The following is a 19,295-nucleotide window of genomic DNA, read 5'->3' on the forward strand; positions in this document are numbered from 1 at the left end:
TATTAATGTGAATATAACCCGCATTAAGCGTTGCTTCTGTTAGATAAATACACCCACATATGGGTATTAGTAAGGGGATAGCATTTTACTAGTCATTTCCATGTATTAATTACGTTTTTGTGTTTCTTTGCTTAAGTTGATCATTTGGAGCGGCCACAAAATGGCCGACATCCCTATTTGATGAGTTGACTCCATGGTGAAGGTCTCTGGGTGAAGTGCGCATGCGTCACCATCAGCAGCAGTGGCCTTACTGTGACCCTAACCCGACTGTGCCTACCAAGGACATTCCAGGCGACAAGCCAGCTTCCCTGAAGCAACAATAAAAAGATACATCAGACCGGGGAAATATGAACTACATCTAAAAGAGACATTTTCCGCATGGGAAACCGGTGGAACGGATTTCAACGACCAATTAGAAGCATGCTAAAAATATAACTCGTTACTTTTGGAATGTAATTTTACCATAAAATATCATAGAATAGAGAGGTTGGTAGCGCATTTTTTAATTTCCTGACGTTATGCTGATGGAGAGGACGGTGACACTGCAGGACAGCTGTTTCCAAAGACTCTGACAGACTGAACTGATGACCAAGATTTTGACTTAGAAGATGACATTTAGCTAGAATAGGTAAATATGATGACCAGCTGCTTGATTAAACAATGATTTATTTTGCAATTATTATTATTATTACAAGAACTGTGTCGGGTTGTTTATTATGAGAAAATGTATTAATGTGAATAATTTATAGATTTAGATATCACTTTAACCAGCAGCTAAGCTGATCCATGGCCTATCCATGAGAGAGGTACCAAAGGTAGAGTTTAGGCCTTAATGAATAGAGAAGGGTAGGTAAATCTATTGCACATTAGGGATAAGTGGGTACTTTCTTTCATTACAGCAAATGGAACAATCACCTCCTTAGAAAACAGATTAATAGAGGATGAATGTTGGTGTTATGGGCCCCACCAGCGAATGTAGTGATTGAGTGTGTCTATGTGATCTATGATCTGTGACGTAGGAAGGGATTTTGCATTCCGCGCTGCATCAATACTTTAATCTAAAAGGCTAAAAGAGCCCATAGCTGACTGATCAAGATGTCAGGTTTCCAAGTGTATACAAAGGATTTTTTATAATTTTACTTTTGTTTGCGGTAGCCTTATGATTAGCCTAATTTGGACATTTACATCTGCTGACATGGATGGATGTTTACAGGTGATAAGTTGAATCTAACAGGCTAAAAGAACCATAGTTGACTGATCAAGATGTCTGACTTCCAAGTATATCCAAGTAATTCTTACTTTCGTTTGCAGTAGAAAACATATGTTATCTGATTAACCAGGGGGTTAAGTGGGCTGAAAAAAGTGAAGGGTCTCTAAGGGTGTGTGTAACCTAACTAGCAATCTGTCCATGAGGTGAGCCCTATGTAATTATGGGTGTAGCTTGAAACATGTAAACTAAAATTTTGTACTTTCACTAGTGTGCCACCCATCAGTATTTTGTTGCCTCTAAGCTGGCATTCTGCTTTGCATCCAACAATATTACACACTAACAGAAATGCACCTAAAACAAGCCAGACCTATTGGCTTTGCAAATGTGTGTTGTTTCAAATGCTGCTATATCGTACCGGACTGTTTCATTAGGTAGGGAGTATCCATTCCTGTACAAAAAAACAATCCTGTCTGTAACATAGGTATCCTTGCACCCTCAAGTGTGCCAGCACAGGGAGAGAAATGAAGAGCATCATATCTTAGTATATATGGCGCTGTTCGGCTCTCTCCCGTTAACAAAACGCAACACAGCAGCTCTGCTTGGTGTCCTGCATGAACCTTCAGTAAATATGCCCCAAAGTGCTTAAAAGGGATGTTCAGAAACACTTTCCTAGGCAGAGCAGCATTCAGAAATGTGAAAAAAGCTTTAAAAGGGTTCTACTTACAGTAGACATCCACAGTTCTGCTGATGTTAGTGCTGCCCAAAGCATTGGTCACCTCACAGGAAACAGGTTCAGAGAAGAAAGTGTGGTCAACGATTGCCTCATATGTGTTGCCTGTCGCCTCCTTTATAAATTGTCCACCTTTTGCCCATCTGAGTAAAACAGAAACAGAAAACAAAAACTCAAAGGTTAAAGACGATTTTCTTTTGGGGCACATGTTGACAAATCCATTTTTGCTTAAAAACTAGATATTGATTTGCACAATTTGTCTGACATGTAAGCAACCCTGGAAGCCCACACTAACCTAATTAGCACACCCATTTTATCTACACAAGGTAAATCATGCAAATTCTTTCAAATAGAAAAGAAGGTAGATGTGGCCAGGCAAAAAAGCCAAGTGTAGGTAATCAACGGAGGCTCCGCTACCATGAACAGAAAACGACAGGCTTAATGTCAATAAGGGCAAACTAAGCTACCGAGGACGGCTCCGAAAGCGTGGGAGAAGCTGATGCTGCATGGAAAGTTGTTACATACTAGGTAACGGCGATGGATGACACCGGATTACAGGCCCAGTCAGTGGAGACAACATGGCGGCACCTCATGCTTAAAAATCCCGGATGACAAATTCTACCTTCAGGGTTCCCGAAATTGATATAGCAGCCCCAGCAGAGTGGCGAGAAGGCAAAGAAACCGGCACCACACAAAGAAACAGTGGAACTACAGACATCCGGCGAGTGCGGCGTGCTGGGCGGTGTAGTGTGTTGGGCCTTAGGCCTGCCATTGTAGTGTGTTGGGCCTTAGGCCCACATGCTGTGTAAATGACACCACAGACGCTGCATACTTGGGTACTGTAACTGGCCACGAGCACGTGTACTCGGGCTCTTTTATTGACGGGGCCACATCACTCGTGGCACCCGTGATGGATTGGTGTGGGGGTGCAGTGTGTCCAGCCCCCGAGGGAGTGGTTGGTATGACAGCTTCCTGCAGGACACTAGAACGTGTCTTGCAGGACACTACATTCCTCCCCAACTTTATTGAAGTACAAACAAAGTGTCAGTCCAACCTGTGGGGAAGAAGCAAACAGTTAACTAAATACCACAGGGTCCATCAGTCTCTCAAGTCAGGTGGCAGGATGACATCAGAAATGGGCTGGTCAACTTGGCTAGCAGCAGGACCTTCTCGGCGGACACCCGTAATTTAACCTGAGGGACTCAGGACACGACTGCTGGCTTGGAGACGTCCGCTGCATACCGTCAGTTCGCTGACAATGCCATGTCTTGCTGTCTTGCATGGCTTCCTCTTGGCTGACGTCGGTGATGGTCTGTGGTGAGTTCTAACAGTTTTAACGTGCTGCGTCGTGACCATGGATGGAGTCTCAAGTGAGAATTCACAGAGGTGTTGCTAGACCGACTATCCCTGTTGAACCGCTTGGCTGCGACCAGTATCATGTCGGTGGGGCAATGTCTCTCCTCGCTCTCCCGCCTGGGGAGGCCCGTCGTCAGAGTTGCTGCGGGACTGTAGGAAGGCTGCGCTGGGGCCGCTGCTTGTGTGCCGCCTGGGGCCAGCTGCAGGACCGCCGAGGAGCCGTTGCTTGGTCGCACGCACGACCCTCACGGGTGGATAAGTCTTGGTCAAGACTTGCACTCGCTGTCGCTGTTCCGGTGTAGGCCAGGCTCACAGGTGGCTTCTGATTTAGTTTAGTCGGCTTGTGTGGTAACGGTTTCGGACTCCAGTCCATCGGTACTCGGGGAGTGGTGTTTGACGCATGTGCTGATGGCTGGCGTGATGATGGTTGCCAGCCATGTGGTGAGTCGGAATGACAGGTGGTGGTGACTTGCTGGTAGAGTTTGGATGTCAGAATGGACCTGGGCAGCCACGTGCCTCCGCCTTGCTGATGTTGAGTGTCTGTGGCGGCTTAACACGTAGAGTGTGTGGATCCTCTCTTGCCTGGCTTGGGGCCACTGCTGACTCCGTCTTTAGGCGGTGTGAGGACGGACAATCAGTGCTGATCTTCACCCGTGGCATCTGCGGACAGGAGCAGGGATGCCACTTGACTTAGACTACCGACGCTTGGGGATGGACGGTCGCCTGGGGAAGCGTAGGGATGAGACGCAGCTTGCACTTGCTGCGGCTTATGTTCGGTTCACTCGTGGAGCTGTATCCAGGGACGTCGGTCCACCTCTGTGGCTGTCTGGTGTGTCAGGGTGTGCTCTTGGCTGCTGGGCGAGTCCTTGGTCTTCTCTCTTTTGTTGGTCTATTCCGCCCACCTGCGTTTATCCGGTTCTCAGGGTGACAGGGCTGTCACTCTTCTTTCATCGAGGGCATTGCGCTTAGACCTCGAGGCGGCGCTGTCATGTCGCCGGCTTCTGCCTTTGCTCCGGCGCGCTCCTTGCTTGCTGGGCGACGTGACGTCCAGTCGCGTGTCGCTGGCGTTGGAGTGCCTGTTGCTGTGGCAGCCTGCCACGTGGTGTGTGCGACTCTTCTCTTGCCTGTCGTGGGTCACCGCCGACTCCATCTTGAGGCACTGTTGAGGAGGACACTGTGTCGCTTTCGGGGCTGCTGCGGGTGCGACTCCTCTCTTGCCTGTCGTGGGTCACCACCGACTCCATCCTGAGGCAGTGTTGAGGAGGATCTTGTTGCTTTCAGGCCACTGCGGGGCTTCGCTGGGGCAGTGGAGACGTGGATGCTCTCCTGCCTGCATTTAGCAGTGCTTCTTTGCGGAGATGTCTCTGTCTCCCGGGAGCCTGCCCGTGCTGTTGGGTTCACTGGCGCAGCCTTCTGTGCGCCTCTGACTTAGTGCGCTCCGTCTTCTTCCTGGGTGCTCTCTTCTGGCACTTGGTGTGCCAGTGGTGTGGTTTGCGGTTGTGTCTGTTCACCAGTAGGAGCAGGTGATGCAACCTCTTCACTGGTGGTGGCGTTGGGCAGCCACGTATGGTGCGTGCTCTGCACCAGTCGTTCTTGCGCTATTGCTGGAGGCAGCTCCCTTGAGACGTTGCTGTCTTGGCTGGTCGTCCACTCTTGCTAGTGGGGGTTGTCGTAGCGTCTCTGCTTGAGGTGGAGTCAGGCAGCCACCGGTGGTGCACACTTGGCACCAGTTTTCCTTGTGTCTCAAAAGGTGGCAGCTACTTGGAGACATTGCTGTCTTTGAGGGTGTCCTTGCTGCTCTCACTTGCAGGGTGCAGAGGGCCACTCTATGAGTATTCTTCTCTGAGGGCACATCTTGCTGTGCCTGGTGCAGTCCGTCTCAGCAACTGGGTGTAAGCAGGCAGTCTTCCTGGTGGTGGCGGTGCACACTCTAGGATCTGTTGACTGCTGTTGCCGGCTGGTTAGCAGTATGCTGTGCTGTACTGCTGGTCTGTAAGGTGCAGTGCAGCCACACTTGTCACTGGTCTGCCACTCTTGCCTGCTGATGTCGGTCGCGGTGGGCAGTCAGTGTGCTTGACCTCTCTTTGTGCTTGACCGCTCTGTAGATGCGCCGGTGTGGATCCTCCTGCCATGATTACATTGCAATTTTCTCTTGCTGATCCTGCGCCTTCCGGCAGGGTAGTGGTGCATCAGGGCATCTCCTTCGGTTTACCGTGCTGCTTCGGCTGACGGTCATGGGGCACAGCTGGCTATCTGCTCTGGCCAGGCAGTACGTCTGTTCTTAAGCACGTTGCATCTGGGGAGCCACCAGGTGGCGCTGTGGTTGTCGCAGTGGTTTGCCCTGATTGCTGCAGGTTTTGGGTGCTGGAGGAGCTGGTGCAGGGCTCAGTACCATGTTGGCACACAGCACTGCTTTCTCTCTCTCTTTCTCTGTCCAGGTGCTGAGAGTTGGGGCAGGAAGACATACACAGTGGCGCTGGAGGGCTGTGTCAGAGTTCCCTTGAGGCAGGTGGAGAGCACCAGACACCAGGAAGAGCAACAGCTGTCACACCTTGCGGGCTGAGGGCAGTTCCACCGATGTAGTGGTGCTGGAGATACAGGTTTTGTCTGTACTGTACCGATGGCTGTACCTCATATTCCTGGTCGTCCCCTGACATGGAAGAAGAGTTGAGGCAGGGTGTCACTCAATCAGTGATGGGAAACGTGGCTGCCAAACATGTTTTTGTCTGTGCTTTAGAAATATTGGCACGGGCCCTTTATGTGCATACTTTAAGGTGCAGTACCATATATGGCCACTGGGTGGAGATGTAGGCCTGTGCTTCCCCAGCTGTAGCAGTCTTTCTGGAAACTGTGGGCGATGCAGCTTTCACTTGTAGAAAGGAGGCTGCTCTTGCTGCTGCGGGCATTCTCATGAGGTAAGTGGGGCACTGTGGGCATCACGCTGGGCAGATTTACTTTAGTATGAATTATGGCCCCGAATCATTTACTTTGCGCTGGCCTCCCTCACCTTCAGGGCAGCCTCTTGTGTAGAAGGAGCTCTGTGCAGGGGAGAAAGTGTTCTCAGGGCTGGTGAAATGTGATCCTGGTGCCTCTTGTCCAGTTGCTGCACAGACACCTGCAGACATGTGAGTAAGTTCCGTAGCCGCGGTGCAACAAGTAGGCGGTCGGTGGTGCTGCTCTTATTTCGCAGCGGCAGACAGTGTTGGTGAGTCATGCTGGGCTGGGGATGCCGGCGTGGAGGCAGCTCATTACCGGTGCAACAGGGCAGCTTTCTCTCACGCCATCATGGTCTTGCAATTTGCAAACTCTTGCCGGCAGGGATCGTGAGTACACACAGGCCTGCTGGGGTTTATGCACTCTGCACCCGCTTTGCCTGGAGTGGTCTGCACTGAGTCTGGTCATCTAAGGCTGGCAGCCTATGGGCGGTACGGAGCGTAGGAAGGTAATGAGCCCTGCCGTAACTTGTGGTGTGCGTTCATCTTCGGTGTCCGGACCAAAACACTTGTTTCCGCGTCACTGACCTGCTGGCTCTGTCTTCTCGCGTCTAATTGGGAAGGTGCTCAGTTCCTCCCATGACAGTCAACGGCAGGCGGGGTGGCTTGCGGATGCCTCTGCAGGTCGGGGCATACCATTTTCCGGCCCTTCCGCCAGAGGGATTTGCAGTGTACTTGCCTCGCGTGGGCGTTGCAGGTAATTGAAATGGGTGTCTGCCTCTCGTGGTACTGGATGGCAGCGTGGGGGCTCCTTGATACGCTGGGTTTGCTGCGACACTTTCCTTCCTTTTCCTCGCACTCAGTAAATGTTCAGCTGGCAGCCGGGGGTGCCCTAGACAAGGGCTATGCTGTCCCTCTCTCAGGCGAGCGAAGGAGCTGCCAGCACACGCACGGGTGTCGACCCGCTTGTCGCCATTGTAGTGTGTTGCGCCTTAGGCCCGCCATTGTAGTGTGTTGGGCCTTAGGCCCACATGCTGTGTAATGACACCACAGACGCAGCATACTTGGGTACTGTAACTGGCCATGAGCACGTGCACTCGGGCTCTTTTATTGACGGGGCCACGTCACTCGTGGCACCCGTGATGGATGGGTGTGGGGGTGCAGTGTGTCTAGCCCTCGAGGGAGTGGCTGGTACGACAGCTTCCTGCGGGACACTAGAACGTGTCTCGCAGGACACTACAGGCGGGAGACCAGACCTGAGTGAAAGGACTCGGGAACCATAGCCCATCACTGAAATTGACAAGCAACAGTGTGAGGGGGATTAGCGCAATAAGAAAGAGTGCTACTGGAGGCATGGAGAGCGATGCTGGCAGCTCCAGATGGGATGGAAGTGAGTGCCCTGCGTGATCTCAACTGGGCGCCCACTGCCTGACATTGCTTAATAGAAGAGCGGGGAGAGCGCTGCGGGATTCTACAGGCAAAGTGATATTGTAAGGCCCTACAAACGTAGCAATAATTCCGATCTCTGTTAGCCAAAATTATCCATACCACTCCAACATGCAGGCGCCGATGGGTCTGCTCCCTCCGTTACAAGAATTATAGAACACCCTCGAAGCCCACCTATTGAAGAAGGAAGTGCCTGACGTTGGGAGTGCCCAAAATAAGCATTGCACTAGCAAAGAGCAGTTTGAGATTTCCTGCATGGCACCAACACATTGACACTCTTCCCACTAAAGCTGCAAAGGGGTGCTGGATTGTACGTAACCAGAGGTCCAATGCACCGCCTGAAATCTGATTAGTCCCTCCGAAAACTCACCCCCCAGTGACACATGAATGCCTTTCTGTAGAGCAATGCAGATTACGTTTTAGACATAGAAGAGGCACATAAGCGTCTCAGTATGGGGGTGAAGATGCCAAATTAATAGAGGAGAATTCATGTGTAATTAAAGCACCAACTCAGGATGCTTCCTGGGACTGGGACGCTTCCTAGTGGATGGGACAACCCATTGACAAAACAAGCACTGGCATAGCAAATAGGTCTCGCTTTTGGGACCATATAAGTGTTTAGCCATGCAGCACATTATCCTGGATGCTGTGCTGCCAGGGATTGAAGAGCTATAGTTACTACACAGTGGCTCATGCAATCTGAAATAAAAAAGACACAGAAACAGGTCTATTTTCCCCCTATATGGTAGTCTTTAAGTTTACTGGCAAAAACGCTAATTGATTTCTCAATAATGACCGACTCTAAAATCCTTTCAGGTAATCTCTAGCAGCAATGCAGCCTTTTTAAATGTTCCCTTTGATGGAGCAGGTAAAACAAAATGTTGTATACCTCCTCTATTTTGCATGAAATTAATTACGTAATCATTCTAAGTGTTAACTCGTACTAATTAGTTTGAAGTGAGATGACTAATCAACTCTTACACCTTGATAAACACCAGATACAAGTGGGACTAAAATGCTAATTGCATGGCATAACAACTAAATTAATTAATTATGGTACGCAAACTAACTTTAGATTGTGGTGGAATAGCGAACTGCATGATTCTCGTTGCTTTTGTGATGTTTTGTGCTTTCAGTCATGCAGAATAGTGAGTATTATTGCTTTAAATGTTGCTACAGGCTAGGAAAATACTAATATATATTGGGATTAGCGTGGGATTAAACATTAGAAGCTTCATTTCTTTATTCTCATTACTGTTATGTTTGTTTTTGCTTAAGTTGACATTCGGGCCTGCTAGGCCGCGGTACTTAATATGGAGCTCCGAGGGTGCCGCCGTCATGTGAGCGCGATGTCTACTGCGCAGAATAGGATGGCTCAGGAGATCTCCAAGTGACCTCAGCTCTGTCAGCAGTATTTCCCTTGTCAAGGATAGAAGCATGGAGAGTTGCCAAGTAATGAATGGTGTGAACTACCAAGGGGACAATGCAGGACACATTTTATACTTTGCTATGCCAAGTCTCATGGAAAACCGTTGGACATGTGAAAATTGAAAAGAATTACAAATTGAATTGGACTGACCAATCCGAACAGTTTCTACCCCTAAAATTGTTGCATATCAATATGAAGTAAGCGGGGAAAGGGTATAAAGACCCTCGTCCGCCCAAGGGGGGGGGAGGGTCACTGGGATGATCGTCTTTTGCGTTGGGTCTACGTTGAGCTGATGAAGATTTCCATGGTTTACCTTGGGTTTCTTTAAATTTGAGAGAGTGATTTCATCTGATGGTTTGAATATTGCCGTGGGTTGGACAGTTTATCCTGGAATTTTGTGAAGTAGGGGTCAGCAGAATCAGGAGTAGCGAGAAAGGCTGACGTCAGAAAGACCGCGCTGGGATTGATCAGCTGTAGAGAGACGAAGCTTTCACTGATTGCTTTGTTAGTGTGAGTCGCGCTGGGGTTGGAGAATTGCCGGTGTGACGTAGACGCCCAGGATTGGTGCATTAGTGTGAGTCGATCTAGGATTGGAGAGCTTCAGGAGTGACGTAGACGCCCAGGATTGGTGCGTTAGTGTGAGTCGCGCTGGGATTGGACGGAATACGGAAAACTTGTGAAAATAAGTAATTTACAAAGCCTAGTGATTAAGAACGTTGAAAAGTTGAAAATGATGTACTATGATCCACCTGAAAAAGAGAAAAAATCATGGTCTGGGAAAATGTAAAATTTATTTAAGAAGGATAAGCCGATTGTGACTAGGGAAGGTGAGATACTTCCTCCACCGAAATCGCCTGCATCTTTTATGGTAGCGAAATATGGGTACCATACATGTATCTGGTTGGAGATTTGGGCAAAGTATACCAAAGATGATGGCCTACTAACGTTTCCAGAAAGTGGTTCGTTCAGTTTGGCAGTATTACGAAATTTGAGAGAAAGAATGATGAGGTTAGAACCGAAACCCAGACCTACCCAATTCGAGGCTTTGACAGAGTGGGAAGAAGAGATGTATGAAAGGGAAAGGCATTGGACTGGGAGAAAGTACAATTACATGTTTGGTAGACATTGTGGTCAGGAAAGTCGTGTTCGTCTTCAAAAGCTTTATTTGATTGTAAAATATTGCAATCATAAAAGCAGTACATACACCGAAATAATCACAATGACAATATAAAATAGTATAGGTCCATTAACATCAGTCATGCATAAAAATTCAAAACATGGATATTGCCAGGGATAATAAAATAAAGTCAAAAATTCATTAAAACACTATACTCTTCCTATAGGCAACAGCCCTTTTTAGAAACATCGTGACTTTCCAGATCATATCCGCATTATCCAGGGTTTGCAGTGCAATATACGCAGGTCGGCAAGTCCCAATCCCCATCTTTTTTTAGCATTGGTCGAATCCACACTTTCCTAATACCAGAGTAAAAACCACAGAAAAAAATGACATGGATGCTGGATTGACATGAGCAATCGTCACAAGGACAAGCTATCATAGTGTGGCTCCAATTATTCACGTAAGGAAAGCTGGTAAGTCTATGGAATATGCTGAGTCTAAATCTTGTTAATAAAAACCTGTTGTACCTTACTGGAACTATAGCTAGATAAGGCTGCATTTTAAAAACACTTAAGATCATTTGATTTTCTAATACTGTGGGCTTAAAAATCTCAGTTGTCAACCATATCATTTCCAACATTGCAAGACCTTCTTTTTTTAATTCCTTCCTGCTTATTAATTGCAGGGATTCGGGATCAGTAAAATACTCCGGATGACCCAGATTCTGCTAAAAGTTATAAACATAATAAATCTATGGGATCATTTAGTATTTTTTCCAATTTTAAAATATCCTTTAAAATATCCCTATTTAATGTGGGATCTTCTTTAGTCCATACTCGATGCCACAATTAAACTGGCTCAAGTTTAATAATGTCAGGCAAATACGTTAAACCCAGTTCGGCGTGACAGATGTAAGCAGAAGTTGTTCTGGGTACCGACAATAGATATCTTAGGAATTTATTTTCCACTACTTGTAGAGAATGTGTGTTTGCAATGCCCCAGACCCCGGAACCATTGGTTGCAGTGGAGATACTTTTAGCCCAATAAATTTGTAAAAGTTCCACCGGTGGTCTTTTCCCTAATCTTTTCGAAAACTGGATGAGGGCAGATATGGTGTTAATAAAGCTACATTTTTTAGCTCTTATTGCCTGTGCCCACGTATCTTCTTGGTGAAACATGACAAGTATGAAAAAGTTTTTGTTGTTTCAATCTTTTGGTCCGCAATAAACATGTCCCGAGATTTTTTCCTCCCCCCCCCACATCTCATAACATAAGTCTTGGAAGTGTTCACTGATAATCCTAAATCGTACATAAAATCATTAAAACCATTTAATACTCTCTGTAGACCTTCTTGTGTTCTGGACAGTAAAACGGCGTTGTTGGCGTATAAAAGGGCAGGAATTGAACGACCATTAATCTTAGGGAAGTCAATGTTTAGCTCAAGTAGTGCGCCCTCAAGATCATTTATGTACAAATTAAAAAGAAACGGTGCAAGGACACATCCTTGACGGGCTCCCCTACGTATTGGGACTGGAGTTGTAGATCCACCCTTAACATCAAAACGGACTCTCGTTCCATGCCTATCTTTTCTAAAATCTCCCAAAGTTTAATGTGTCTTACCGAGTCAAAAGCAACTGTCAGGTCTACAAAAGCTAAAAACAAGTTACCATTTTTTACACGAACATATTTTCCCACCAATTAGGCAAGGTTAAGAGTCTGCACAATAGTGCCCACTCCTTCACGGAAGCCGTACTGTAAATCAGAAAGGATTCTATTGTCAGATGCCCAGGCTTTTAATCTTAATAAAATTACACGACCTAGAATTTTTGTCATTGAGTCTAATAACGAAATAGGCCTGTAGCATCTAGGGTCTTGGAGGTTTCCTTTTTTAAAGACGGTGACTGTAATTGAGTCTGTCCAAGTTGCCGGGAATGAAACATGTCAACTGGCATTCGCTACTTGCGTAATGATTGGGGCCCAAAGATTTAAATACAATTTAAAAAGATCACAGTGAACACCGTCTGGTCCGGGTGCCTTTCCTCCGCGGGTGTTGGACATCGCCGTCATCACCTCATCTAGGGTAAAATTAAGGTCAGTATTTACTGGTTTATTGTTTAGTAATGAGTTACTTGATTCGTTATCCAACTGATCTATCCCCTTAAATACCCCTGTGAAATGCTCAACCCACTGTTCCTCCGGGATGGCAATCTCAATGGTGGGGCCCCCGTCTTGTTTAAAAAAAGGTGCTTTAACCGCCTTCCAGAAAGCACTACTATCCCTACTTATAGCAGCCAAATGGCGGGACTCCCAGGCTTCCTTTTTCAAGCTATCTCTCCTCTCCTTTATAGCTAGATTATACGTTCTCCTTGCCACCCTAATAGCCTCCTGATCTCTTGGGATAGTATGGAGAAACTTTTTTAAGTTTGAGTGTGCTTTCGTGCACTGGGAGTCAAACCAGCCAGTTGGTTTTGCTTTCCTGGGCTTATGAATGAAAAGGGCCTCCCTCACAGTGCTAGATATTAACACAAAGGTCTCTAAAATGCTACTTGGTCCAGCTAAGTCGTTCATACAAACATCGAATTCCGTTTTACAATTAGTCACCATAGTTTTTAAAACACGTTCAGGATCAACCATAGCCCATATCAGTGCATAGCCATTCTTTCGGTCCAGTACAACTGACTCCAAGGGCTGGGGGACAGTGTAAACTCTTTTACTACTTCTTAGCCAACCTTTAAAGGTGGTGCACAATGGGAAATGGTTACTCAAAGATATATCTCCAATGGAAAAAGAACTAACTTGAGAAGCATAGCAATTTGACAATAAAAAGTAAATTGTCGAAAATAAACCCCGCCCGTTAAAGGTATACTCCATTGATACTGGTTCTAAACACATTTCATAAACAAATCCTAAGTCCAGGGAGCATATCAACTAGTTTAACCGTTCCCCAAATTTAGAATGAATAAAGTGCGTGCAACTAAACCCTTCCTCCACATCAAATCCGCACACATTTGGATCAACAGTAGGACATAGACCACAATTAAAATCTCCTCCAAAAAGAATCCTAGTATCTTGATCACATTTATGCCCTTGAGATTGAACTTCGATTACTAACTCATTAAAACAAATTCTACATCAGGAATGGCAATATTGTTGTACAAATTAATCAGAATTATCGATCGCTTGCTATCAATTTTAATATTAATTATCTGATAAAAAACATTATCTAACCTAGATTCAATTTTACTAAAGTTCAGGGTATTTGCGATGTATGTACAAAGGCCTCCCTTTAATCTGCCACCTTTGCTTTCTCCTGCCCTAGTGTGTAATGTTCTGTACCCGTTAATATGTAACGGGTCTCTTGCACACGTCTCTTGTAGGCAGAGGATATACTGACTGTGTATAAATTCGCACCAAACTGGGTTTGTCAGTTTTTGGTATAGACCTGCTATATTCCAAGATACGAATTTACAGAGGGTTGCCTCGCCTAACATATCCTGTGTAGACGTTGGCGATTTTGGTGGAACAAGATTAATAACAGGCTTCCTTACAGACTGCATTACTTTTGAGCTTATAGCTCCTTCTGTTATGATTAACTGACTGGCACAAGGCAACAATAACTGGTGAGGGTCACAATCTAACAACCCTTGTCGAGAATCTTCATATCATATTTGTTTTTAATGAGATATCCTTTTTAAGCCTGTTCTCCACAGAAGTGGAATTAACATCTTCACCAGGTATGGGTAATTTAGGCATACTGCATATAGACCCTTGAGTAAAAATGGGCAAATAGTCATAATGAAATACGCTAAAATCTTGATTGGTTAGTCAGTCAATTGCTTCTAAGGACTCAAATATTTCAAAGTGATTGCTAGTTGCCACTGAATAATGAGAGGTTCTACTATAAAAAAAATAAAGCCTGCTGACATTATTATCACCTACAGCAAAGCTAGTTACTTGAGAAGAGGCTCCTAACTTTTCAAGTGAGATTAATCTTTGTTCAATACTGCCCAACTTCTGTACCAAAGGAGCACGAAGGTTGGACATCAGTAAACCCAAACGTTTGCAAAAATCATCCTCGTTTGACCGAACAGGAGGGCTATTCCCGTTAGTATTGTCCTTAATGTTACTGGACGGTGAAGAGGAACAAGCTTTGTTATTCACAACAGGGGAAATTGGTCGAGAAACTGATTTGCGTGTTAAGCGGTGGTTTAGTTTTTGGGCAACACATTTTTTCTTTTTAGTTCCCTGGTCAGTTCCCTTCTTGACACCCTGGATTCTCGTTGCTTGCTGGCCTCTGGTGCTGACACCGGTGATCTGTATCTCCGGCTCTTGCTCGGTCCCAAAACTTGTGTCCTGGGCCGAGGGGTGCAAGTTAGTGACGGGGCCCGATGAGTCAGCAGCGTTATCAATTGGACGAGGGACAATGGGAATTTCCAGACCATTGCTTATAACTAAATCTGTACCCTTGTCAGGCTGACATGCATATAGGGATTGCGGGTCCAAGGATAGGCACTGTTCAGTTAGAGCAATTTCATGCATCAATGCAGATTCGGCCCTTACAAGGAACGCGTCTAAGGTCCCCGCAACCCTGGACCCCACCCCTGATTTGCGTCTACTCATTTATGCAAATTGAGTCACAATTAGTTTGAGTTTTGCTCTACTCGTTAGTGAATGAATATCTGACTACGAAAATACAGATGTTAGCGGTCTGGCCCAGCCCAGGTTCCTTCAGGCTCTGACGGGCACAGAATGGCCCGCCCTTGGTCCGCGCTTCGTCACGCGCCGCGGGTGGAGAGGCAGCGCTTTATGCGTGGTGACCACGCCTCCGCCTCACTCGCAGCAGCTGGAGAGTTACCGTTGCACCCTGGAGGCTGTAGTCCTCGCCCAGGGTGTTGTAACAAAATAACAGCTAAGTGCGGTGACGCGACAGGGTCCTGCATAGCCTTCAACCAACAGGGCAGCAGGATGTCAAAAAAGGCTCTCCCAGCGATATTTCAGAAGAAAGGCACGGCCAGAAAAGACTCCCCAGTCACTTCAGCAGCATATACTGTTCCGTGGGGACCTCAGGGACTTTGAATCCGAAGATGGAGAGATGTTTAATCTGCCAGATCTTATGATATGGGAGGGCCCCAATTCCAGATGCACCGTAGGGCAATATTTAACAGGTTCAAGTTGAGGCCTGCAGACATGCCACATCAGTCTCTCATTTGACTCAAAAAGCTAACAGGCCCCGGCTGTCACAGTAATTAGGGCTGAGAGGGAAAGCAGATGGCAAGCGTTATGAGGCCTCCACGGGAAGATCGCCGCCCCCGTCTCCTCACCTTGAAGCCAGTACACCGTGATGATTTCCCCCATATGCGGCCCAACACAAACAGATGTATACTCAATCACATCGGCACTCGCGGCTATCCAGGGAGGGCGTCTCCGCCACGGGGCCCTGTGAAGCAGGCGAGTTGGGTCAAATTTGCGGTGCGGCCAAGAAGGATCACTGGTCACAAAAATAGTAATATAAAGGGAACGAGCCCCCATTGTAGAGTGTTTCAAGCAATGTCCATGCCGGTGTAAGGCACCAAAGGAGGTCACGTATCCACCCGGAAAAAGTGTGTCATTGGGCGCTCGGCGTTGTAACCTTGTACACGGGAATCCGGGTCTCCCGGGTTCCCGCTCCCGATGGCAATATTAAAGACACACACCTCTGGGTTGCTCGCGGGCTTGTAGTGGGCGGCTCTGGGTCAGCTCCCGACAATTCTCGGCCGTTAGCAGTGTTAGGCCTCCGGGCACCGTGTCTCGTGAAACCTCGCCCCCTCAGCCGGAGAGGAAAGTCATGATGACAGAATGAGAAGATGGCGGAATGTGAATATGACTGATAGTATGTTTCCTCTGAGAAATGCTGAAGAGACGAGTGGGAGAAAATGTACAGAAAAGAGAAATAACACAGGGTCAGAAGGTTATAAATATGGAGTGAGTGAATCAGAAGATGGAGTGCTGGAGGACATGTTTTATAAAAATCCGCCCCCATATCAACCAAATTCTACTTTACTGACGCCGAGTGCGCCGATAAAAGAAACTATGAGGAATAAAGAATTTGAGCAAACGCCACCTAATTTGGGAAAAATTAATCCATTTAAAGAGTCTGAGATGCCACTACCCGTTAGAACTGGAAATGAGAATTCAGCCGAGTTAGCTAGAACTACCCTGGAATTAACTGAGAAAATTAGAGAGTTAACTAAGAATATGGAAGCAGTGACCGTACCTGTAACTATAGGACCGGTAATGCCTGTCTTTGATAAACAGAAAGATGCTGAGCATTGTTAAACAGTTCCCTACAATTGTGGTAGACAAATAGACAGAAAGAAGCGGTTCTGGAGGAAATGAATGGAAAAATGTGGCAGGAACATCAGGTTTGAGTACTCCTAAAAATTTGACTGCAAATCAAAGCCCATCAAGTAAGACCCTTATGACAACGGAATCTGCAACAGAAACACCGGAGAGCAATACAGATAAAATAAGAAGAGAGACAACCCCTGTATAACCCACTTCTGAAGAATTAAGTGATTGGTTAAGAAGTTTACAGAGGAAAGATAAAGAACCACAACCGTTAGATGTAGCAAAATTCAAAATAACGTTAGAAGAATTAATCGTAGGAACCATTCCAACTGAAAAGTTAAAAGCTTATCAGGATGAGGAGCTAATGTTCTTCTGCAAAAGTATAACTTGGAGAGCGAGAACTTTACATGAAAAATTAGAAGAGACAGCGAGTGAAATGGGAATTGATTTTGAGAAAATAAGGTCATTACAAAAACCATATAGAGTAGATTTTTCTGAAAAGGATATTGAGAACTTGAATACGACAGAAAGATTGACTCAAATTAAAGAACTGATTGCCTTGCTGAGGAAATGGGGTTATGTAGATCGATGGAAGAGTAGATGGTTCCGAAAAAGAGAGGAAGCTACAGATAAGACTTTCTCAGCATTCCCGGTGGGAGAAAAGGAGCCAGTGGTAACCGAATGTCCCATGAGGGAAATCCCAGGAGGAGGGTATGTACATTTTCCTTGGACTAGACAGGATATTTTGTCATTTACCAATGATTTCCCCAGGTTAATGGAAAAATCCGTTGAATGGTACCGGCAGATAGAAAGGTTTGTCAAACTGTCAGAGGTGTTGTGAATAGATCTAAATGGTCTTTTTGATATAATTGTACCTGCAGATTTATGGGCAGAATGTAAAATTACAATAGATTGGCCAACACAAGAGTATCCTAGGGACCCTAAGACGGGAGCCCCTGATCCAGAAGTAATGAAAAAATATGATCAGGTAATTACTTTTTTGAAAAATAAAGTACCTCCAAAGGATACTGACTGGGTAAAAATTGACAGAACTCACCAAGAGGCTAAATAATCTGTTCATGCTTACTATGAAAGGTTGGTGTTAACTTTTAAGCAATACAGTGGAGGTGAGAAATTAAGCGAAAAGGATCTATGTAATTTTGTGTACAGATTTGTTTATGGTTTAAAGCCTGAGGTTAGTGAAATGATAAAACGACATACCGTAGATTGGCAAAATAAAAAGATAGATGAGGTGTTACGACATGCAAAATATTTTAGTGATGAAATTGAGGCTAAACAACGTAAACTGAAAGAAAAAGCGATGTGGGCACAGGTTAAAGTAGCAGAGCGGCAAGAAGCCCAGTTGATCGAACAGGCTAATGGCATGGGCCAAGTTAAACTAAAACCTAATATTGGAAAGGGAAAAAGACAGGTCAGCATAGAAGAAACTAAAAAGAAGTGGCCATGTCATAATTGCGGAACACTAGGGATTGGAAATCCGAGTGTAAACTGCCACCGAGGGCTAATGGTGATAATGCATCATTGAATCCACAGGTAAAGAATGAGGTGAGTTGCTAACCGCCGCGACAGCAGCAGGTTGTTACCCAACAGTGTCAGGTGCCAAAGCCACCTTTTCCACAGCACGTAAATCCTCAGAGATACAGTAATGAGACAGGATTCTACACCGAGGAACAGGTAACAAAGCTACCGCACGCTAGTGCTGTTTCGCAGTATTGGCTGCAACGCGATGAGAGTGAGTCAGAAGAGAGTTATTGACGGTGCCTAGGAGAGGAAGAGGAGTGCGTACTTGGCGCAACTCTAGAGGTAGACCAGACAGGACCTTTTGTGGATGGAAAGGTGAATGAAGAGAACATCCCTTTCCTAGTAGATACTGGTGCTACTCGTTCAACTGTTAGATCAGTTAACGTTAAAAATCTTCCTCTCTCTGGTGAAACAATCCAAGTAGTTGGAGTCTCAAATAGACAGATAAAAACTTCTTACGGATCCTGTAAAGGTTAAAATAGGGAAATTCACCGACATGCATAGATTTGTCGTGTATGATACTAGTCCTGTAAATCTGTTGGGGAGAGATTTGTTGTGCAAGATGAATTGCACTATTTTCTGTACCCCTGATGGCATTGCTTTTGAAACTCCTGATGAAGATGTACTGTATAGAATGACAATGGCAAACTTAGAACCTGAAATCACTGAGGCATTCGTTGTATTTGATCCAGAGGGATTGCCTCAAGAGTTGAAGAAAACCGCAAAATCTGAAGTATGGGATTTCACTGGAGAGGATATTGGATTGATGAAAAGAGTAGATCCTGTGAAAATAATTGTAAAAGAAGGAGTAAATTACCCAAATATTCCTCAGTATAAACTGACACTAGAGATAATTGCCGGAGTAACGCCTGTCATTGACAAAATGATTGAACAAGGAATTCTGAGAGAAATAATGAGTAGTCCATGTAATTCTCCGATCATGGGTTAGAAAAAAACAAATGGGACTGTTAGGATAGTACAGGATTTGAGAAAAGTGAATAAAATTGTTGTTCCATGTTGTCCCATTGTACCGAACCCTTCGGTAATACTATATCAGATTCCCCATGATGCGGAATGGTACACAGTCATTGACTTGTGTCACGCTTTCTTCTCTATCCCATTGCACCCTGACAGCCAACAAATAATTGCGTTCCGGTTCGGCGAGCGTATTTTGGCATGGTGCCGTATCCCTCAGGGGTATA

General features: G+C 45.8%; 1 protein-coding gene across 1 annotated transcript in view; it reads right to left on the minus strand.

The window, feature by feature from the left end:
* Window positions 1–19,295, minus strand: part of KIRREL3 (kirre like nephrin family adhesion molecule 3) — a 4,147,526-nt gene that overhangs the window by 2,008,963 nt on the left and 2,119,268 nt on the right. Inside the window, exon 8 of the mRNA XM_085647174.1 lies at window positions 1,935–2,083. Within this exon, the coding sequence (XP_085503300.1) occupies window positions 1,935–2,083 (149 nt within the window). The remainder of the gene's footprint in view (window positions 1–1,934; window positions 2,084–19,295) is intronic.

This window comes from Triturus cristatus, chromosome 3_2 (assembly GCF_964204655.1).
Source record: "Triturus cristatus chromosome 3_2, aTriCri1.1, whole genome shotgun sequence".
Taxonomy (NCBI): Eukaryota; Metazoa; Chordata; class Amphibia; order Caudata; family Salamandridae; genus Triturus; species Triturus cristatus.